The following is a 20,391-nucleotide window of genomic DNA, read 5'->3' on the forward strand; positions in this document are numbered from 1 at the left end:
TGTACAAAGATTCTCAGGGCAATATTGTTTAAACGAGCAAGAATTGGAAACCATCTAAATGCTCGACAATTGAGAATCAGCTAGGTAAATGATGTATTAGATGATGGAATATTATGTCACCGCTACTATGGTGTTTGAAAAGAGCATTCCCTGCTAAGGGAAACAACTGTCCATGATGAAGAAGAGCCAGCCTGGGTTCTGGACGCCAACCGTATAGATACGAATCCCAGCTCCACTGCTTGCTGGCTGTGTGAGTGCCGACAAGATGCTTAACATCTCTGAATCTCAGTTCCCCTGGGTGTAAAATGGTCCATACTTCAGAGAGTTCTGATGATGATTAAATCCCTCAGTAAATGCAATATGCTTGGGGTTTTGCCTGGCGTGTGGTGAGCACTAAATAAATGATAACCAGTATTATATTGTTTAGCGAAAAAGAACCTGTTACAAGAGAGTATTTACACTGTGATATCTTTTAAAAATTATTATGCAAGAACTTTATGAAGAATCAAAACCAAGTACCAAATTCTATCTTTGGGTGATGCCATCATGGGTGACTTCTGCTGGTTTCTTTCAGTCTCCTGTGCCCCCATGTTTTCTGCAACTCAGCAAGCATTTCTTCTGTGACTGCAGCTGCCCAAGAGGGTAGTTTTAGTGATTCAGCCTCCTTCACAGAGCACAGTGTAGTGAAAAGAGCAGGATTCTGAATGAAGACAGACACACTGCCACATTCCAGCTCTCTGGTGAACCTACAGACTTGGGGCTTGAAGTGAACCTATATAGACTTGGGGCTTGAGGATGAAATTACAGGACACAATGCACTGTGCCTGGCACACAGTGAGGACCCAACACAAGTTCCTTCTTCTCTGTCTGGCATTCCCCAGCTCGATATTATACCAAGTTTATAATATAGACCAGTTGTTCTCAAAGAATGTTCCCTCCCTAGACCAGCAGCCTCAGCATCACTGGAGAAATATAAATTCTCAGGCTCTATTCCAGACCCAGTGAAAAGAAGACCCTGGGAGTGGAGCACAACAGTCTGTCTTAATAATCTCTCCAGGTGCCCCTGATGTGTGCCAAAGTTGGAATTCAATGACAGAGACCTCTCTGTCCATGAATTTCTGATCTTCTCTTCAGAGTAGGTTTAGGAAGGAAAAGAGTATTGCGGCTCTAGGATCTTGAGTCAGGGCAGCAAATGGAGGAGGGAATAGCATAGGGCTGAGACCAGGGCTATTGAAAACAAACATTAAAGGAAAGTCACTTTACATCTTCTTCCTGAATGTCACTCTACTTGGTGCTTTCCCATCCATTCTCCTATTAGAAAGTGCAGGCTGAACTTCCACAGTACAAACTGTGTCCATTTTCCAAGGAAATGGAGACGCAAAAAGGACTTTGCCCAAGATACCAGAAGCAGCTATTCCAGCAGAGCTTGAATGTCTCCCCAGGTCTCCTTGACTGCAAATGACCTTTCCTTCTCCCACATCAAAAGTTCAACATCAGTAGCCCCGAAGAGCCACACAGAGCTCCCTGAGCAGCTGGCTGTTATCACACTGCCAGATTCTGGATAAGCTTTGCTAATGATGTCTGCCTCCAGCACCTGACGTTATGGAGGCTTCATAGCTGCTTTCCCTTTTAGAGCCTCTGGTACTCTGGGGAGAAAGAATCTTATTTAGTGAACCAAGTATTGTCTCAGTGGGAGAAGCTGTCTCACATCTCCAAGGGAGAAGAAGCTGGTTTGGTACAATGGAAAAAAGAAAAGCCCTAATTTGGAAGAATCAATGGCTCCTTCCTCAAAAGTCTGAAACTGTATACCGTCAGCAAAGCTAGGGGCCACAACCTTCTCAGCAGGGCAAAGGGACACATTGATTTTCAATGATTTGTCAAAACTTTAAATTGTCCAAAGACCACGATAAACAACAATCTAATCTGAGTTATTCCATGGGAAAGATTAAGAATGATCTAAAAAAAGGGTAATTTGGTTTGCTTATATACAAGATAGATTAGGAAGGGACAAGAATACAGAATGAGAAATACCCATGTAGGAAAGGGAAACAACCTAAGAATACATGAACCCAGGAATCACAGAGGACAGGCATCCATGTGGTCAAACATTCCATGAAGAAGCACAGGGATAGGGCTTCGCAGATACTCCCAGCACGCGTGCACACGTGCGTGCACACATACACACACACACGCCCGCGCACACACGGAAGGATGTGAGCCCCTTGGCCATGCGTGTCCTTTTCACCACCCTAGCATGATGTCTGGCATACAGTTGGTGCTGAATAAATATGTATAAAGTGATGAATGCAGAACTGAAGGGCTGAATACTAGAATCTGAAAAGCCTGAGGACTTGAATCAAAGCAAGCTGGGCTGGCTATGTCCTGTTTGCCCCTCTAAGTCTGCCTTCCACTCTTTTCCACTCTGTGCTCTCCTCTAGAGCCTGATTTCATGGATAGTATCAATGGTTACCTTTGGTCTCTGGCTAAGAGTCACTTCCTAAGATTCAGGAATAAGTCAAATACTGATACTATTAAAACAACAATCATACCAATAAGCACTATTCATTCAAGCAAGCATATGTTCTCAAACTTGAGAGGGAATGAGAAACCCCTGGAGGGCATAATCATCAAATACAGATGATTAACCTCTCCCCAACTTCCCTCCTCCAGCTTCTGATTCATTAGGTCTAAAGTAGGGCCCACAAGTTTCATTTCTAACATGTTCCTGGATGATGCTGATGCTACTGGTCCAAAGACCACCCCTGGAGAACTACTGTGTTAAAATACACTCTACAAGGCATTGCACTCATCCATTCACATCACCTCTACTCTTTACAATAAATCTGAGAAGACCCGGTATTATTATTCCTATTTTTCAGATGAGATAACTTTGTTTAGGAGTAAGTTTTTTTTTTTTAATACATCTTTACCGGAGTATAATTGCTTCACAATGCTGTGTTAGTTTCTGTTGTACAACAAAGTGAATCAGCCTTGCCCAAGATCTCACCTCTAGCACAAGATGGGTACAAGAATCAAACCCAATTCTTTTTAACTTTTTATTTTATATTGGAGTTGATTAACAATGTTGTGTTAGTTTCAGGTGTAGATCAAAGTGATTCAGTTATACATGTACATGTATCTATTTTTTTTCAAATTCTTTTCCCATTTAGGTTGTTACATAATATTGAGCAGAGTTCTCTGTGCTATATAGTAGGTGCTTTTTGGTTATCCATTTTAAATATAGCATGTCAATCCCAAACTCCCTAACTATCCCTCCCCCTGCTCCTGCCCCCCCCTGCCAGTAACCATAAGTTAATTCTCTAAGTCTGTGAGTCTGTTTCTCAAACCCAGTTCTTGTTAACTCAAATCCCACACTTTAGTCACTACACTATGTGGCCTTAACTGAGCACTGGACTCCATTGAGACAAAATTCAAGTGAGACTCACGAAACTACACCCTGAGGCCAGTGTAGCTTTGCCATCTGCAGCCAGATCCTCTCAGTGTTTCTTTAGCCATAAAGGGTTGTTGGAAACTGGCAACCTGGACTACGCAGGAAAGAGAAAGAAGCAGTAAAGTTGCATGTGATCACGATTCATATTAAAGACTATCCCTTAATGTGTTCAGAGACCATCCCTGTGGGGCTTATGTTGAAGAGCCTCATTTTCTAATCCCATTTGTAGCTAAGGATTTCCTTTATGGCCTTTGCTAAAATGTCAGCCTTGAGAGAGAGAGAAAGGGCTCTCACAATAGCCTTTCACTCTTTGAGGAGCCACAAAAGAGGTCATGTCCTGATCCAGATGGACTCCCATCCCTCACAGAACAAGTTCTGAACTCTACCTGTCAGGATGTACAGCTCTGTAAAGTCAAAGAATCTGAAAGATGCGCCACTAGAGGGGCCTGCAGGGTCACGGCCCTGAGAGAAGCCCACCTCATGGTCCAGGGATGCTGAACACTCACTAGAAAGGGTAGTGATGCCTGCTCATCACTTCCCGACACAACCAACTGAGATCCGAGCTGCATGGATACGTTCAAAACCTTTCAATATGAAGATTCTTAAAATATCAGAAATATCAAATTTCACTGCTGAGCATTTCCTTTACCAGGCTCCTACCATTCCTGTTTCCTTTATCTGACCCTTAGGAGGCATGCTTTTCTGAGCTCTTACTGTTCTTATTACTCTTCCTGATTTGAGTTAATCCACCTCTCATCTCTCTCTCTCTGCTTCTCTGCCTTTGTCCACCTGTTTGTGTGTGTTTTACACACACACACGGTAAAAATTTTAAATGTAGGGTTCAAAGCCAATCTTAATACCTCTATGTTGGAGAGTAAAGGGACTCTTTATTAGAGGTTCCCATCCCAGTGGAAACAACTACTTATACCCAAATAGGTTTTTTTGTTGTTGTTTTTAAAATTGAGGTATAGTTGATTTGCAATATCATGTTAGTTTTGGGTGTACAGCATAGTGATTTGGTTTTTTGTTTGGTTTTTGAAGATTATATTCCACTATAGGTTACTACAAGATATTGGGTATAATTCCCTGTGCTATACAGTAAATCCTTGCTGCTTATGTATTTTATGTATAGTAGTTTGTATCTGTTAATCCCATACTCTTAATTTGTCCCTCACTGACTCCCTCTCCCCTTTGGCAACCATATGTTTGTTTATGTCTGTGACTCTGTTTCTGTTTTGTATATACATTCATTTGTATTGTTTTTTACATACCACATATAAGTGATATCATACAGTACTTGTCTGACTTATTTCACTAAGCGTAATATTCTCTAGGTCCCTCCGTGTTGCTACAAGTGGCAATATTTCATTCTTTTTTTATAGCTAAGTAATATTCCATTATATATATATATATATATATATATATATATATATATATATATATATATATATATCTCACATCGTCTTAAACAGTCATCTGTTGATGGGCACTCAGGTTGATTCCATGTCTTGACTAGTGTAAATACTGCTGCTATGAACACTGGGGTGCATGCATCTTTTCAACTTAGAGTTTTAGTTTTTTTCTGGGTATATACTCAGGGGTGCAATTTCTGGATCATATGGTAGTGCCAATTTTAGTTTTTAAGAAACATGCATACTGTTTTCCATAGTGACTGCACCAATTTACATTCCCACCAACAGTGTTCAAGGGTTCCTTTTTCTCTTCATCCTCTTCAATATTTCTCACTTGTAGACTTTTTGATGATGGCCATTTTGACAGCTGTGAGGTGATATCTCATTGTTCTGATTAGCATTTCTCTAATAATTAGCAATGTTAAGCATCTTTTCATGTGCCTATTGGCCATCTGCATGTCTTCTTTGGAAAAATGTCTATTTAGATCTTCTGCCCATTTTTTGATTTGGTTGTTTTTTAAATACTGAGTTCTATGAGCTGTTTGTATATTTTGGATCTTAATCCCTTGTCAGTCACAAATATTTTCTTATCGATGATGACAATGACAATGATGGTGATAGTAATAATAATAAACACATGGATGGTAGAAAGAGTGCGATAATCTTCAGGCAAATTGTTTAACCACTCTGAGTTTTACATTCCTTATTTTCATAATGGAAATATCACAAAATGCCCTCAATGGTAAAGATAAAGTGTATGAACACAATAGCACGCATAATAATTTCTTAATAAATGTTATTTTCCTTCCCCTCTTTCTCCCTGCTTGTTGCTCCTGGACAAACAACATTGTACCAACAAAATGGAAATAAAAATAAGCTAAACAAAAACTGCCAATGATCTGACTGACACAAAAAATCAAAATTGTTCTCACCAGCTACTGCTTCTTGATTTTAATGTAATCAAAGAACAAAACAATTCAGTTCAAAATACAAAAACTTAAGTCATAAAACCCAAAGCCATAATACTCAGTGGAACAAACAGAATGGAATCAGCCCACAATTATAGACAGCACTAAGGGGAAGTGTATCAGACTTGGGTAAAAAGCAAATTATGGGGCAGAGGAAATGAAGAATAAAATCAGATTTAAAGGAAGTGAACGTCCTCCCACACTTCTAATGAGGAGTCAGAAAGAGAAAAACAAATACCGTACGCTAAGACATATATATGGATTTTAAGGAAAAAAAAAAAAGGTCATGAAGAACCCAGGGGTAAGATGGGAATAAAGACACAGACCTACTAGAGAATGGACTTGACGATATGGGGAGGGGGAAGGGTAAGCTGTGACAAAGTGAGAGAGTGGCATGGACATATATACACTCCCAAACGTAAAATAGATAGCTAGTGGGAAGCAGCCACATAGCACAGGGAGATCAGCTCGGTGCTTTGTGACCACCTAGAGGAGTGGGATAGGGAGAGTGGGAGGGAGGGAGACGCAAGAGGGAAGAGATATGGGAACATATGTGTATGTATAACTGATTCACTTTGTTATAAAGCAGAAACTAACACACCATTGTAAAGCAATTATACTCCAATAAAGATGTTAATAAAAAAAAAAAAAAGAATCAAAGTTAGCATGATGGCACAGACATTGGTTTGATTCCAAAGCTTACTCTGCCAAATTATAAAAATCGCAAAAGAAAGTAATTGAAGAATTCATAACAAGATTTGCTTGGCAATGCTCAAAACCCGAAGCAAAGTAATTTAATAAGGGAGGCACAGTGGGGGCTTTCCTTGACCTTAGCACTGTATTATCCCAAACCAATCATCATCAAACAAAATTAAGCTGTAGGGCATTATGAAGGGGCCAATGTAGTCAACTGCATGGAACCTGCTCCAGGAGACTGACTAACCCCCCGGCCCTCCCTGCCCTTCCTCATCCCTTCTTGCCCCCTCTGCAACTAGATTCCAGCAATCCTGCTCATTCTTCTTGAAGAAAGATGCACATGGATGCATTTCTGAATACTCTCATTTCTTACTCACTGAACATTTATTTTGTTTGATTTTTGAAAGGATAAAAGGTTTTGGATGTCCATGTTCATTGCCCTGTGCCTACCTCTGCTCTAGGCCCTGGGGACAAACAAATGAATAAGAGACAGGCCCAACCCTATGGAGGCTCAGAGTCTAGTCAGGATGTGACAGAGCAGGGCACTGAGGATGGGGGTGACATCTGATGAATCTGCACTCTGGGATGCATAGGGTGTTAAGGGAGCCCCTGGCCCTGCCCTGAGAAATGAGAAGCTCCAGCAGGGGGTCAGGAAGAGTGAACGCTTCTGCTGAGGCTGGAGAGATAATCAAGAATCATCCTGGCCAACAAAGAAAAGGAAGGCTTTCCAAGCAGCACGTACCCAGGTGTATAAAGGTGAGGAGAGGGGAAGGAACTGCTCAGGTTTCCTGCGATGAAAACACTAGGTAAGTGGCAGCAGGAGCTGAGGCTTCATTTTGATCATGCATCTCTTCCATTTTTGCACAGTGTCACCAGGTAATGACACCGGTGCTGGAGTGAGAAAAATACTGAGTTCAAACCCTGGGTCCGATACTGACTCAAGCTTGATTTTCAGCAAGTCCCTTGCCCTCCTTAAACTCTAGTTTCCTAATTAATAAACGAGTTGTGTAGAAGCACAGTTGAGCTAATTAATGCACGGGAGAAACTTATCCTCACCCCTGATCCATCCGAGGGCTCTCTAACAGTAGACATTGCAATTAAATTAACCTCCTGATTGTCCAAACATTGATGCAAGGCCCCAAAGGAAGGAAGGAAAACTCTGGGCAAAGTAACACAAATCTTTTATTTTTGAAATAACATCTGTCCCAAACCAGCCTTCATCTTCACTTTGACCTTACACCAAGTCTAACTCAATTTTATCAGGAAAGTATCAAGCCCACTCTTACATATTAACTGAGCTCACCACAAGTAAATGAGTTGACTAATGAAAGAATGAATGAATAAAAAACCCATATATTTCAAACATCAAATCATTGCATAAACACACATTTGAGGAAGGGGTTGTTAGGTGCATCAATTTTATTATTAAACAAAGGTAGGTGTCTAACCATGATCTTATTCAGTTTCCTCAAACTGCCAAAATTCACGAATTTTGCCTAATGTAGGCCAAGGAAAAAGTGAGTTGAAAAGAGAGAGATTTCCTCTCCACTCCAGTCCCCAGAATAATAAAGCAAAATAAAGTCAAAATTCATATGTACTTATATAAAGAGAAAGAGAAAGAAAATTTTAAAAATCACTATAAAGGATTTGAGAAAAGTAGAAAAATACCAATTTATTAAAAGGCTTTTCCTACTAAAGATAAATCCACAAGGATTTAATGAAAAAACAAAAACAAAAAATAACACTGAAGCCTGAGTATTCTTTTGATCCCAAAGATACAATGTAATTTATTCAAAGCCCTGCTTTTGGCAGTACTCAGGAATATTTTGTTGAGAGCTTTAAATGTTTATATTCTTTTCTGACACCATATTTCTACTTTTGAGAATCTGACCTGAAGAAATAAATATAGTAACTGAAAAACCATGAGGCACGAAGATGTTCATTATAATGTTATTTGTATTTGTGAAAAATTGGAATCGACCCAAATGACAATCAAGAAGGAAATGTTTAATTTTACATCTATTTGATAAATATTAAGTAGCCACTAAAATGATTTTTAAAGTTTTACAACAGTGTTAGAAAAGTACAGGATAAAACATATTTTCTCTAACATCATAATTATGTAAAACATTTGCAGAGATTCAAAAAAGACTCCCCAGAAATACCCACAAGAATTCCTAGAGCCTTATTTAGGCGGTGAAAAAAATATGTGTAACTGGTTCTTTTCTGCTTATTTTTAGAAATAGTCTAAACTTTTAAAAATGGTGACATATATTTATTTAAATGACATACACATTTAAATTATAAATGTATAACCTAAGATTTCCTCTCAAAACCTCTTATTTTAAATGTTGTCATGGATTGGGGGCTATTTAACCTGAGTGCCCTTGGAGTTGGGTTGGACCACAGATTTAAAGCATGTGAAGAAGGCTCAGGTATATTACAGGGTCAAGACAGCCAGAACTCAGCCTGAGACCCAGAGAAGAGGTTCTGTAGACAGCAATTGTTAAACAGGGAAAATACCACTGCCGTCATTCTCCTACAAGGAAACTATACATTTAGTAGAAATAAAAATGAAGTTTTGTTCACATGGCATTCCACTGTCTTTTCTGCCTCTCTGGTTTCCCTTATTTTTCTGTGTATTTTATTTCCTGCTTATCAGTTTTCTCTCACATTCTCACATTTGTATCTTCAAAACTGAAAAGGAATTGAGGCATTTGGATTGTAAAATGTAGGTACATGACAGGACTACCTTCGGAAGCTTTCCTCAACTTCACTAAGCAGAATAAATCCCCAATTTCTGTTCTCATACCCTTTTCCACACTAAATCACAGCCATTTGTTGTCCTCCAGAACTCAATAGGGATACCTGAAGAAAAAGACTGAGTCCGATGCTTTATATTTTGAGCTGATGATAATGAAAGCACAACATATAAAAATTCATGGAATTCAGCTAAAACAGTGCTTAGAGGGAAATGTATAGCTTTAAATACTTATATTAGGAAATAAAACAGGAGTAAAATCAATGATCTAAGTTTCAACATTAAGAAGCAAGAAGAGGTAAGAGCAAATTGAAACCAAAGTAAATAGAAGTAAGAAAAAAACCAAAAAAGCTGAAATCAATAAGATATAACAACAATCGAGAAAATCAATAATATCAAAAGTTGATGTTTTAAAAGGAAAAACTATGTTCATGTATTAAAAAACTCAATAGTGTAAAGATATCAGTTTTCCTCCAAATGATCTATAGATTCAATGTAATAGCTATCAAAATCTCAAGCTTTCTTGAGGAAACTGACAAGATGATTATAAAATTTAAACAGAAGTGAAAAAGTTCTAGAATTGACCAAATAATCTTGTAAGAGAAGAACAAAGTTGAAAGCCCTACCTGATTTAAGGAATTATTATAAAGCTGTAGTGATCAAAACTTTTTTATTGGCATAAGAATAGATATATAGATCAATGGAATGGAATAGAGAATCCAGAAACAGACCAACACATATATGTCCAGTTGATTTTCAATCAAAGCACCTAGTCATTTGTTAATTAAATACAAGTCTTTTAAATAAATGGTGCTAGGTCAATTGGATAGACACATGGGGAAAAAAAGTGAATCTGGACTACTTCTTTATTCCATATACAAAAACTAATTTGAGAATGCAATGTAGACATAAATGTAAAACTTCTAGAAGAAAACTGGGAACTTTGAGGTAGGCAAAACTTTCTTAGGACACAAGAATTATTAACTGCAAAAGAAAAGAAAAATTGATATATGGGGCTTTATCAAAATTAAAATTTTCTACTCTCCACAAGACATCATTAAGAAAATGAATGGGCAAATTACAGACTGGGAATTATATCTGGAGCACTTATATTTGATCAAGGACTTATATCCAGAATATATTTTTAAAAACTCATCTAAATCAACAATGAAAAGACGGAGTGCCCAGTAAAAATTTAAAAAGGACTTGAGCACACCCCTCTCCAAGGAAGCAACATGGATGCCCAATAAGCACATTAAAGTGCTGGACATTATTAGCCACCAAAGGAATGCAAATTAAAACAATGAGATAACCTCACAGCCACTTAATTGTTTACTGTCCCAAAAGCTGACAACACTAAATGTTGGTTAGGATGTCCAGCAACTGGAACTTATAAGCACATAAGTAGGATATCACTAGTGGGATTGTAAAATAGAATAATCACATTGGAGGTCGTCAGGAGGTTTTTTACAGAGGTAAACATACATCTGCCCTATGACCCAGAAAATTCACTCTATTGTATTCAGCAAAGAGAAAAGGAAACATAGATCCACAAAATTTTGTACAAAAATGATCATACTGCCTTATTCATAATAGCTCTAAATTGGCAACAAGTGAAATGTATGTCAACTGGAGAATGGATAAACAAATTAAGGTTTGTTAATATAATGGAATACTACTCAAAGGAAAAAAAAAGAAGAAAGAACTCAGTACTGTTATCTACAGCTTCATGGTTAAATCTCATAGATATTTGTTGGGTGAAAGAAACTAAACACAAATATACATATTTTATATTATTCAACTTATATGAATTCCAAGAACAGTAAATTTAATCTGTGGTACCAGAAATTCATATGTGGTCGCTTCTGAGGTTAGGGAGAGACGTTTCTAGAAAGTGACATGAGAGAACTTTTCAAGGTGATGGAAATGTTCTACACAGTTGGCCCTCTGTATCTGTGCGTTCTGCACCGAGAATTCAACCAACTGTGGATGAAAAATATAAAAAACAATTCCAGAAAATTCCAAACAGAAAAACCTGAATTTGTTGCGTGCATGCTGGCACTGATTTGCGTAGCATTTACATTGTATTTACAACTATTTGCATAGCATTTACATTGTATCAGGTATTGTAAGTAATTTTATAATGATCGATGATTATTTAAAGTACACAGAAGGATGCTTATAGGTTATATGCAAATACTCCACCATTTTATATAAGGAATTTGAGTATCCATGGATTTTGGTATCTGTGGTGTCCTGGAACCAATCCCCCTCAGATACTGAGGGATGACTCTATCTTCTTTTGGGTGGTGATTACACAGTTGTACATAATAGTCTAAACCCATGACATAAACATTTAATATAAGTGCATTTTATTGTTTGTCAACTATACCTCATAAAAGACTAACTGTTATTTGCCTTTATATTTTTATTATGTTCTTTTCCTAATATATAGTAGGTGCTAAGGCATTTTGCTGACATCTACTCAATGTCAACCTTGTACTGCAGTCCGCACTGGACACTTTCCATTTTTGCACTGGTAAACTCAACTCATCTGGGCAGGCTTGTCTCAGTCTCACAGATAGCTCAGAGATGTGAATTCTCTTGACCAAAGCCACAGATTAAATCTGATTGAAAGTGGAACTTAAATTCACATATCTAAGCTCTTAGGAGGAAGCTATTCAAATTACATTTATTGAATGGATGAATAAGTGAATAAATGAAGGAATAAAGAGAAGAGACCATCCAACTTGCAAAAAGGATATAGTGCCTTTTGACTATTTACAATAGCTAGGACAAGGAAGCAACCTAAATGTCCATCAACAGAGGAATGGATAAAGAAGATGTGGTACATATATACAACGGAATATTACTCAGCCTTAAAACAGAATGAAATAATGCTATTTGCAGCAACATGGATGGATCTAGAGATTGTCATACTGAGTGAAGTAAGTCAGACAGAGAAAGACAAATATCATATGGCATCACTTATATGTGGCATCTAAAAAAAAAGGGTACGAGTGAACTTATCTACAAAACAGAAACAGAGTTACAGATGTAGAAAACAAAGTTATGGTTACTGGGGGTAAGATTGGGGGAGGGATAAATTGGGAGACTGGGATTGACATATACATACCACTATATATAAAATAGATAACTAATAAGGACTTACTGTATAGCATAGAGACTCTACGCAATACTCTGTAATGGCCTATATGGGAAAAGAATCTATAAAAAAGTGGATATACCTATATGTATATGATTCACTTTGCTGTACATCTGAAACTAACACAACACTGTAAATCAACTATACTCCAATAAATTTTTTTTAAAAGGATATAGTGCCTTTTGAGCAAGAATAAAAGTATAAAGATGAATGGGGAATTGTCTGGTGGCCCAGTGATTAGGACTCGACACTTTCATTGTCAAGGACCCAGGTTCAATCCCTGATCAGAACTAAGAAAGATCCCACAAGCCGCTCAGTGTGGCCAAAAAAAAAAAAAAAAAAAAAAAAAAGAATAGAGATGAATGATTATCCAACATCTGTGAGTGTCTGAGAAGGAAGAAGCCATGTAGAATCCCCAGTGTGCACTGACTTAGCAGCAGAAAAAGGACAAAATATGTATCTTGGAGCATGCCTACAAAGCCCACTGCTGCTACAGAGAACAGCATTGTTGGTTTCCACTGCACAGGGCTGCCTAGTTTGTACCAGTCCTTTTTCTGGGGGAGTCAGACCTGCATCAAAGGATCCCTTTCATCAACTTGACCAAACCTTCTGGATCACTGAACCTAGCATCCCCAGGATATAAAGGAGTGCCATCCCATGTAAGCCCCTCCCCACTCCTCAGTAAGGACTTCCAGTATGCCATGGAAGCAGGATGCTTCCTCACTTTGCTCCCTCCAAATGGAGGGCACTGTGGGGCATGAGAGTTCCTGATCCTCCCATGGAAGACTTTACTCCTTCTGGGGACCACCTTTTCTGCCACAAGGTATGGTTCCTGGCACTCAGCAGGGAGTGTGTACAATGAGAGTGTCCCTTGTCACAGAGCAGAGAGCCAGGGCAAGGAATGAAGGCAGGTGCCGACTGGTGATACCCACACTCAATCCGGCGCCAGGGCAAGCATTAGATCAGTGTGGAAATAAATAAGATTTGTGGGCCCGTTTTCTTCCTGCATTTGCATTCACACTTTATGACCTCAGCGATATTTACTGAGTGGAAAAAACAACCTTCTGTTACAACTGCTTGCCTGCGAAGTGACTTCCATCTGAAAAATACTATCTCCAGCCACAGGGTCTGAAACAAGCTACTTCTCTATTTATTCAAAGAGTCCAATGAGCTGTGAAGATTGACATTTAAACTATTAAACTGTATTCTATTTGATAATGTTATTAAATATTAGGTTTGATTTATGGAAAGACTTAATAAATTGGCAGCCTGGGTTAGTCCTGACACTGCACAGAAATTGGGTTATGCTAGATGTTACTTCATAGAGTTGATCAAGCTAAAGAAAAATTTAAAAAGTCTTCCCAACAACATTAAAGTCAGATTCCATGTGACAAAGTTATTATCATAGAAATTCGAACCACTTGTCAGCTCAATTCTGCATCTGAGTTTCTCTAATTGATACTTTTAATAATTGGGAAATCGAAAGATAAAATCACAGACTTAAATAACCTTTGCTATGTCACATGGAAAGAGAGCTAAGGCTTTTAAACATGGGAGCCAGGCATAAATCTTGCTACTTTGGTGTAAAAGAGGAAGAGGAATAGAAGCACAAGTAAACAGTATGCAAGGGGGTGCAGACACATTGGGTATAGAAATGGGGATGTAACCCCACGGGAAGAGGCAAGGTTGAAGTGAGACATGACTGTGCCATGGCTTACTCACGTCCATGTGACCTTAAACAAGCCACTTAATCTCCCTGAGGGTCAGTCCCATTTCTACATGATGGAGACAATAATAACCAAGTAGTTCCGTTTAGGATGAATAGAACAATATATGCAGATCATTTGGCAGAGTGCCTGGTACATAGTGACTGCTCAGTAGATTTCAGGGGGGAATTAGGCCAGGTCAGGAGTGAGGCTGGGTCCCAGTGTAGTGAGGGCAAAGACTGTGGGCCATCAGAGGTAGGCCTGAAGAGAACAAGAAAGGACAAAGCCTGTATGCTACTAGATGGTACGGAACTTAGGTAATGGCATAGAGCTAGATGATGTATCCCTGCATGTGCTGACGTGCTATTAGATGACATAAAGCCAGAGGAGGAACTACCTGCTAGATGTGCTTATATACTCTAGTAGGTAGTTTTATAGAGCTTAGATGATAAGCTACTGGATATGTCTATAAGTTATCAGATGGCATTGACCAATGGGCAGTATCCCTGGAGCACCCATGGCTCTGGGCTACGGATCCTCAAAACTTTTTCTACAAAGGGCCAGGTAAGAAATATTTTAGGCTTTGGAGACCACATGGTCTCTGCCACAACTACTCAACTCTACTGAAGTAGCAGAAAAGCAGCCACAGACAGTATGTAAATGACCGAGTGTGTGTTCCAATAAAACTTTATTTGTAAAAGCAGGTGGTGGGCCAGATTTAGCCCATGGACCATAGTTTGTGGACCCTTGCTCTAGTCTGCCTCAGGCCTGACAAGTACAGGTGGCTGAGAGAAATGAAGGCAGCCTCTCTCTACTCTCCAAGGGCTAGCAGGACCTCTTTCCTAAGAGGCGGGTATCAAGAGACAAGGGACTATAAAGCTATTTACCTCATCCCTCCCAACAAGGAATTCACAGAGGGTAACCTACTCACTGATGGCACCAACTACACCCCTGATTTATGTGTCTCTGCTCAGTCAGACAACAAACAGATGATTCATTCAGGGACAATTCAGTATTTATTGAGAATTACTGGGCACCAGGCAGGTTTGCTCTAAAAACTGCACACTGTGGGCTTTTAATAAATAAATAAACTTCCCTCCGCTTCCAAATCCCTTTCTGCTTTCTTCTCCAGGGCCCAGGAAGGGCTGCTCCCTCCTTATCTGAGTGATGGCTGGCATGTAGGAGCAGATCACAGCAGTGGGGGCAACTATGACATAATTCCTTTCTCTGGTTCTGATACTGTGCAAAAGTGATCACCTCTTGCTAAGCAATTTCCCACCTAAATTGGTTTCAGGTCATTAAAAGCTGCAGCACTCCCAAGGAAAAAAAATAATAGCAGCTCTCTGAGGTTACTTCCAACACCAAGCTCCTTGACTTTAGCAGCAATTAGACATTGTTCCACTACCAAGCACTCTCTGGAAATGGAGCCAGGGTCACCAAAGAGTAACTGGAAATTAGAAGTTGGAGCATCCTCCTCTTGCTAAAGCAGTTTCCTCTGATATCCCTTGGGGGCATCCAGTCCTCACCTTTGCCAGGCTGCCTGCATTGTACCCACGCGGGTTCTGTCTGGGATTCAGAGAAGCCCCTCCTCCCTGAATATCAAGATCATGTCCATATTTCCCAATATGCTGGATTTTTCCTTACAGTTTCTGGTTTCAGGATATGGCCCTCACTCAGGGCACAGCCGTCCCCAGTCTGGTGTGCTTCGGGCTGGGGATTCATAAGGTATTTGAAGTCAAAACCTGGTGGGTGGGGAGCAGTTCCATAGGGGGCAGGGGACAGGAAGAGTTTCAGATAAGCATGTAAGTACGGTAGCCACCCAAACAGGCACATGCAGAAGGAAGGTTTGAGGGTGGAATCTGAGCTCTCCTTGCAGTAAAAAATGTAGTGCACTCCACTTTCTGATGGTACTATAAACTCACTTATATGACACTAGTTATAACACCCTTAACATCTGCCTAATGCTGACAGTCAGCTTTTTTTCTTAAAGATCCAAGTGCAAGAGGGAGATTTGTGACCCCAAAGCTGGCTTGGGGTTTATAAAATGAATGTGTCATAAAAGCAACACATCCTCTGTACTGGAAAAAGATTAGATTCTGTACCATGAAGCTTTAGGCATTTATAAAGAACGCCTTATTTGCATCTTCCACCACTTTTTTTTTTTTTGTGGTACGTGGGCCTATCGCTGTTGTGGCCTCTCCCGTTGCGGAGCACAGGCTCCGCACGCGCAGGCTCAGCGGCCATGGCTCACGGGCCCAGCCGCTCCACAGCATGTGGGATCTTCCCGGACTGGGGCACGAACCCGCGTCCCCTGCATCGGCAGGTGGACTCTCAACAACTGCGCCACCGGGAAAGCCCCCACCACGTATTTTTTTTTGCGGTAGGTGGGCCTCTCACCACTGTGGCCCCTCCTGTTGCGGAGCACAGGCTCCGGACGCGCAGGCTCAGCGGCCATGGCTCACGGGCCCAACCGCTCCACGGCATGTGGGATCTTCCCGGACTGGGGCACGAACCCGCGTCCCCTGCATCAGCAGGCGGACTCTCAACCACTGCGCGACCAGGGAAGCCCCACCACGTATTTTTTTAACATTGTTTTATTCATGTGTAAGATCCTAAATATCACCAGAGGGTGATGATTTCTAAGGTGCCAACTATGGACTAGGAGTAAACGGGATGATGGGGAGATATCTCTCTAACGACTCATTTCCAGATTTACCATGCTCCAGAGGGCATTATTGGTGGCATTGGCCTTCTTGAGGAACACCAGGAGTAGGCCTGCACCTGGGCGCCCACAAGGAGAGAAGAGGCTGGTGTGTCTTAAAGGTATTAAATCAAACTCTGCCTGGCTGGCCTGGAATTATTTATTTGAAAGAGCAGGTAGGTGCAAAGAACAACCCTTGGTTCAGGACACCCGTCCTTTTGTCTAGGAATGGCCCTCTTTTAAAATTAACTTATTAATTATTTATTTTAATGAGAAATTAAAAAAAAAAGAACAAAAAGGAAAGACTGTGACTATAAAGCTAACATGGACCCTGACTTAGAGCCAACAATATGCTTCTCTCCTTCCTCTTGCTCCGTCTCTCCCATCTGCAGTAACCTCTACCCTGAGTCTTATATTTTATCATTACCTTGGATGTGTGTATGCCTGTGTTTAAAAGGATGTTATGTTGAATGTTATTTTCTATTAGTTGACCTATATGAAATTGCCTTTAATGCTCTTTTTTTTACTCAATATTATTCAGCTAAGATTCATCCATACTATTACATGAAGCTGTGGTTCATTCATTTCATTGCAGGTCTTATTTTTTAACTTGTTAATGCTCATTTGGATTGTTTCCAGGGTCCTGGCTCTATAAGCAATGCTACCATGGTCTTTCTTATCTATGAGGTGCTGCAGAAGTTTGTTTTGGGTGGATGTATAGGAGTGGAATTGCTGAGTCATAGGGTATGCAAATGTTCCATTTTCTACTAGAATGACAAACTCATTTCCAAAGTGACTGTACTGAGTACACTACCACCAGCAATTAACCCCCCGTTACTCCCATCCTTTCTACCACCTCTCATTTGGGGCAAGTCTAATTGAGGTAAAGTGAGTGATATATCTTTATGGTCTTGATTTTCCTTTTCTGGAAACACTAATGACTTTGAACATCTCTTCATATGATTATCGGCCGTATGTGGTACCTCTTCTGTGAAAGTCCTGTACAAGTCTTTAGCCCAGTTTTCTATTAAATTGTTTGAGCTTTTCTTATTAATTTGTAAAAGTTCTTCATATAACATCTATATAGGATATTAATCCTATATTGATTGTATGCACTGTAAATATCCACTTGTAGTGTGTGACTTGCCTTTTTATTTTCTTTCAAGTGCCTTGTAATGAATAGAAGTTTGATAAAATCAAAAGCTGCTATCTTTTCTTTTATAAGTTCTTTTTGTAGCCTTGTTGCAATGAATCTTCATAAGCATCCAGTTTGGATGGGAGTATTGGCTCTCTGTGAGAGACAAGGAAATCAGAGAAGGGAAACTCCAAGGCCATTTGGCCCAAGCCTTATATTCATAAAAGGTCTTAAATCAACTTTGTGTTCATTATCTCCAAATGAGGTCACCTACAGCCACAAAGATCCACTGTCAGGGATGAAACAAGACCCAGCAGCTCAAGGTGAGAGCGCCGTATTTCTCTGTGCACGAGGACGTAAGAGGTTTTAATAAACCTTGTGAGCATGGGAATAGCACATTTATGTTGCATTCTATTATTTTTGTCAAGATATCACTTGGTTAAATATAAACATTCCAAATCTACCATAACGTGTACTTTTAAATGTTTTAAGTGTCTAAAGGGAACCCGAAACAGGACGTTGCCCAGGCCTCTCTCAACACTGAGAGGTTCCCGACAGGAAGAGTGGTGTGCTCAATTTTAGGTCATTGGTGAGCTGTGGGACTGGGATTCACACCCAAACGTGCCAGGCCCCAGAGCCCAGACACTCTCTGCTGCTCAACTTCGCTAAATGAAAGGGAGAAGCCACCCCAAGCTAACTGCCGTGTGAGCACATGTGCCCCGGGGGGCTCCCACGCCACACAAAGCACTGCCTTCAGGGGCCAGGGCCTGTGGCTTCTGAAGCAGGACTCAGGCTCTGCCTCCCTCCTTGGACCCATTTGGGGCTCTCCTGAGAGGGGCTGGCAAACTGTTGAGGACTCTTCTCATCATGAAGGGCAAGGTGGCGGGCCCTAGTGGCCCCTAAGCTTTCTGCAGACTGCCCCCTTATATCCACTGCCCTCTGCAGTAAGGCTAAGGGATGGCCAAGTGGCTGGGGATGTAGAACACAGGTATGTGTGTACATGAATATGTGTGTGCATTAGTGTGTGTGAGTAGTGGGAGCGTGTGCATGAGTGACCTTGTGTGAGAGCCTGTAAGAAGGTTCCGCAGAGGTAGAATTGATGGGTAGGGAAAGGTAGGACACACTGAGGCAGGCTGGACGGGTGGGTGCATGTATGTGTATATGCATGTGTTTGAAGGTTCCGCAGAGGTGGTGGGGTAGGTTGAAGAGGGAACAGAAGGGAAGAGACGCTGAGTGAGACAGGCTGGACAGCTGGTCTACCCAGAGAGGCAGTAGTGCTGGCCACGGTGCACATCTTTCTTGCATCACTCACTAATGACCGAGATAGTAGGCTCTGCATGTGAGGGTCACTGGGAAGAAGGTGCCACCACCAGCAACATCCTGATGACACCTGCCTTCATCCCACCACCTTCCTCCTCATGGACCTTCAAGGGTTCTGCAGCATGTGGCAGATAAATACCAAACCCCTCAGTCTGGAACCCCAGGCATCAAAATTAACGAGAAGTGTGACCCACGGCTCTGATTCTCATCTGTATAATGGGATAATGATTAATTCGGGTCACTGCGGAAATTCACTGTAATAAATGAGCAAAGTCTAACCCACTGCTGAAGAATGTATTAACCTTTTTCGGCCCTTCCTCCTCCCGTTCAGCCTCCATCACGGGCTTGCTGTCCTTACCACCATCTCCCAAGCACACCTCTGCTCCACAGCTAGATCTTGCAGTGTGCCCACCCTTCCCTGAACCCTGTCTCCCTACGCCCTCTACCTCTCACCTGGTCTTCTGCGTCTGCTTTTGCCGAGTGTTCTCACCTGCGATGGGGAGACCCCTCTGCGCCACCATCCTCTGAGTCCAGGAGGAGGGAGGTCCATGTCTTGGGCTTAACCTGTCTGCTCTTCCCTGACCCTCTGGAAACTTAGAAAGGCCATAAGGACCAGCCCCTTTGCTTCTCCGGCCAAAAATGGGCATCTACCTAAAGAATGTGTGCCTCTTTACCTGATACCCACATGCTTATGAGAAGTGTCTATCTAGGCTGCTAACATGGATCGCCTTGCCGGTGACAGGGATACTCAAAGGAGATGCCTCTGGGAAGGTATCTCCTACCCCAAGGATGACAGTCCCCATGGCCCCATCACAGCACACACATGCCCAGGTGGCCAGCTCTCGCCTACCTTCCTGATGCCTTCTGAAGGGCTGGACACACAGTTGTCAGCCCCTCCATTCTTGCTGATGGTCCGCCAGAGCTCAGCAAATGTGCTGTCTTGCTCTAGAGGGTTGGTGCCCTTGGCTCGGAAGTACTCGTACACAGCAGAATCCCGGACGGTGCCGTAAGACATCTCCACTTGTTTGGACAGGTCCTGGAATGTCCTGAAATACAAAATGGCCATGAAACATGG

At 41.1% G+C, this 20,391-nt stretch overlaps 1 protein-coding gene across 1 annotated transcript in view; it reads right to left on the reverse strand.

Annotated features, from left to right (window-relative positions):
- GRID1 (glutamate ionotropic receptor delta type subunit 1) overlaps positions 1-20,391 on the reverse strand; it is a gene marked incomplete at both ends in the record, with an annotated part of 680,272 nt that overhangs the window by 32,461 nt on the left and 627,420 nt on the right. The window contains one exon of the mRNA XM_079706722.1: positions 20,167-20,362. Within this exon, the coding sequence (XP_079562848.1) occupies positions 20,167-20,362 (196 nt within the window). The remainder of the gene's footprint in view (positions 1-20,166; positions 20,363-20,391) is intronic.

Source organism: Hyperoodon ampullatus (genome assembly GCF_949752795.1).
Source record: "Hyperoodon ampullatus genome assembly, chromosome: 1".
In the NCBI taxonomy this organism is placed as follows: domain Eukaryota; kingdom Metazoa; phylum Chordata; class Mammalia; order Artiodactyla; family Ziphiidae; genus Hyperoodon; species Hyperoodon ampullatus.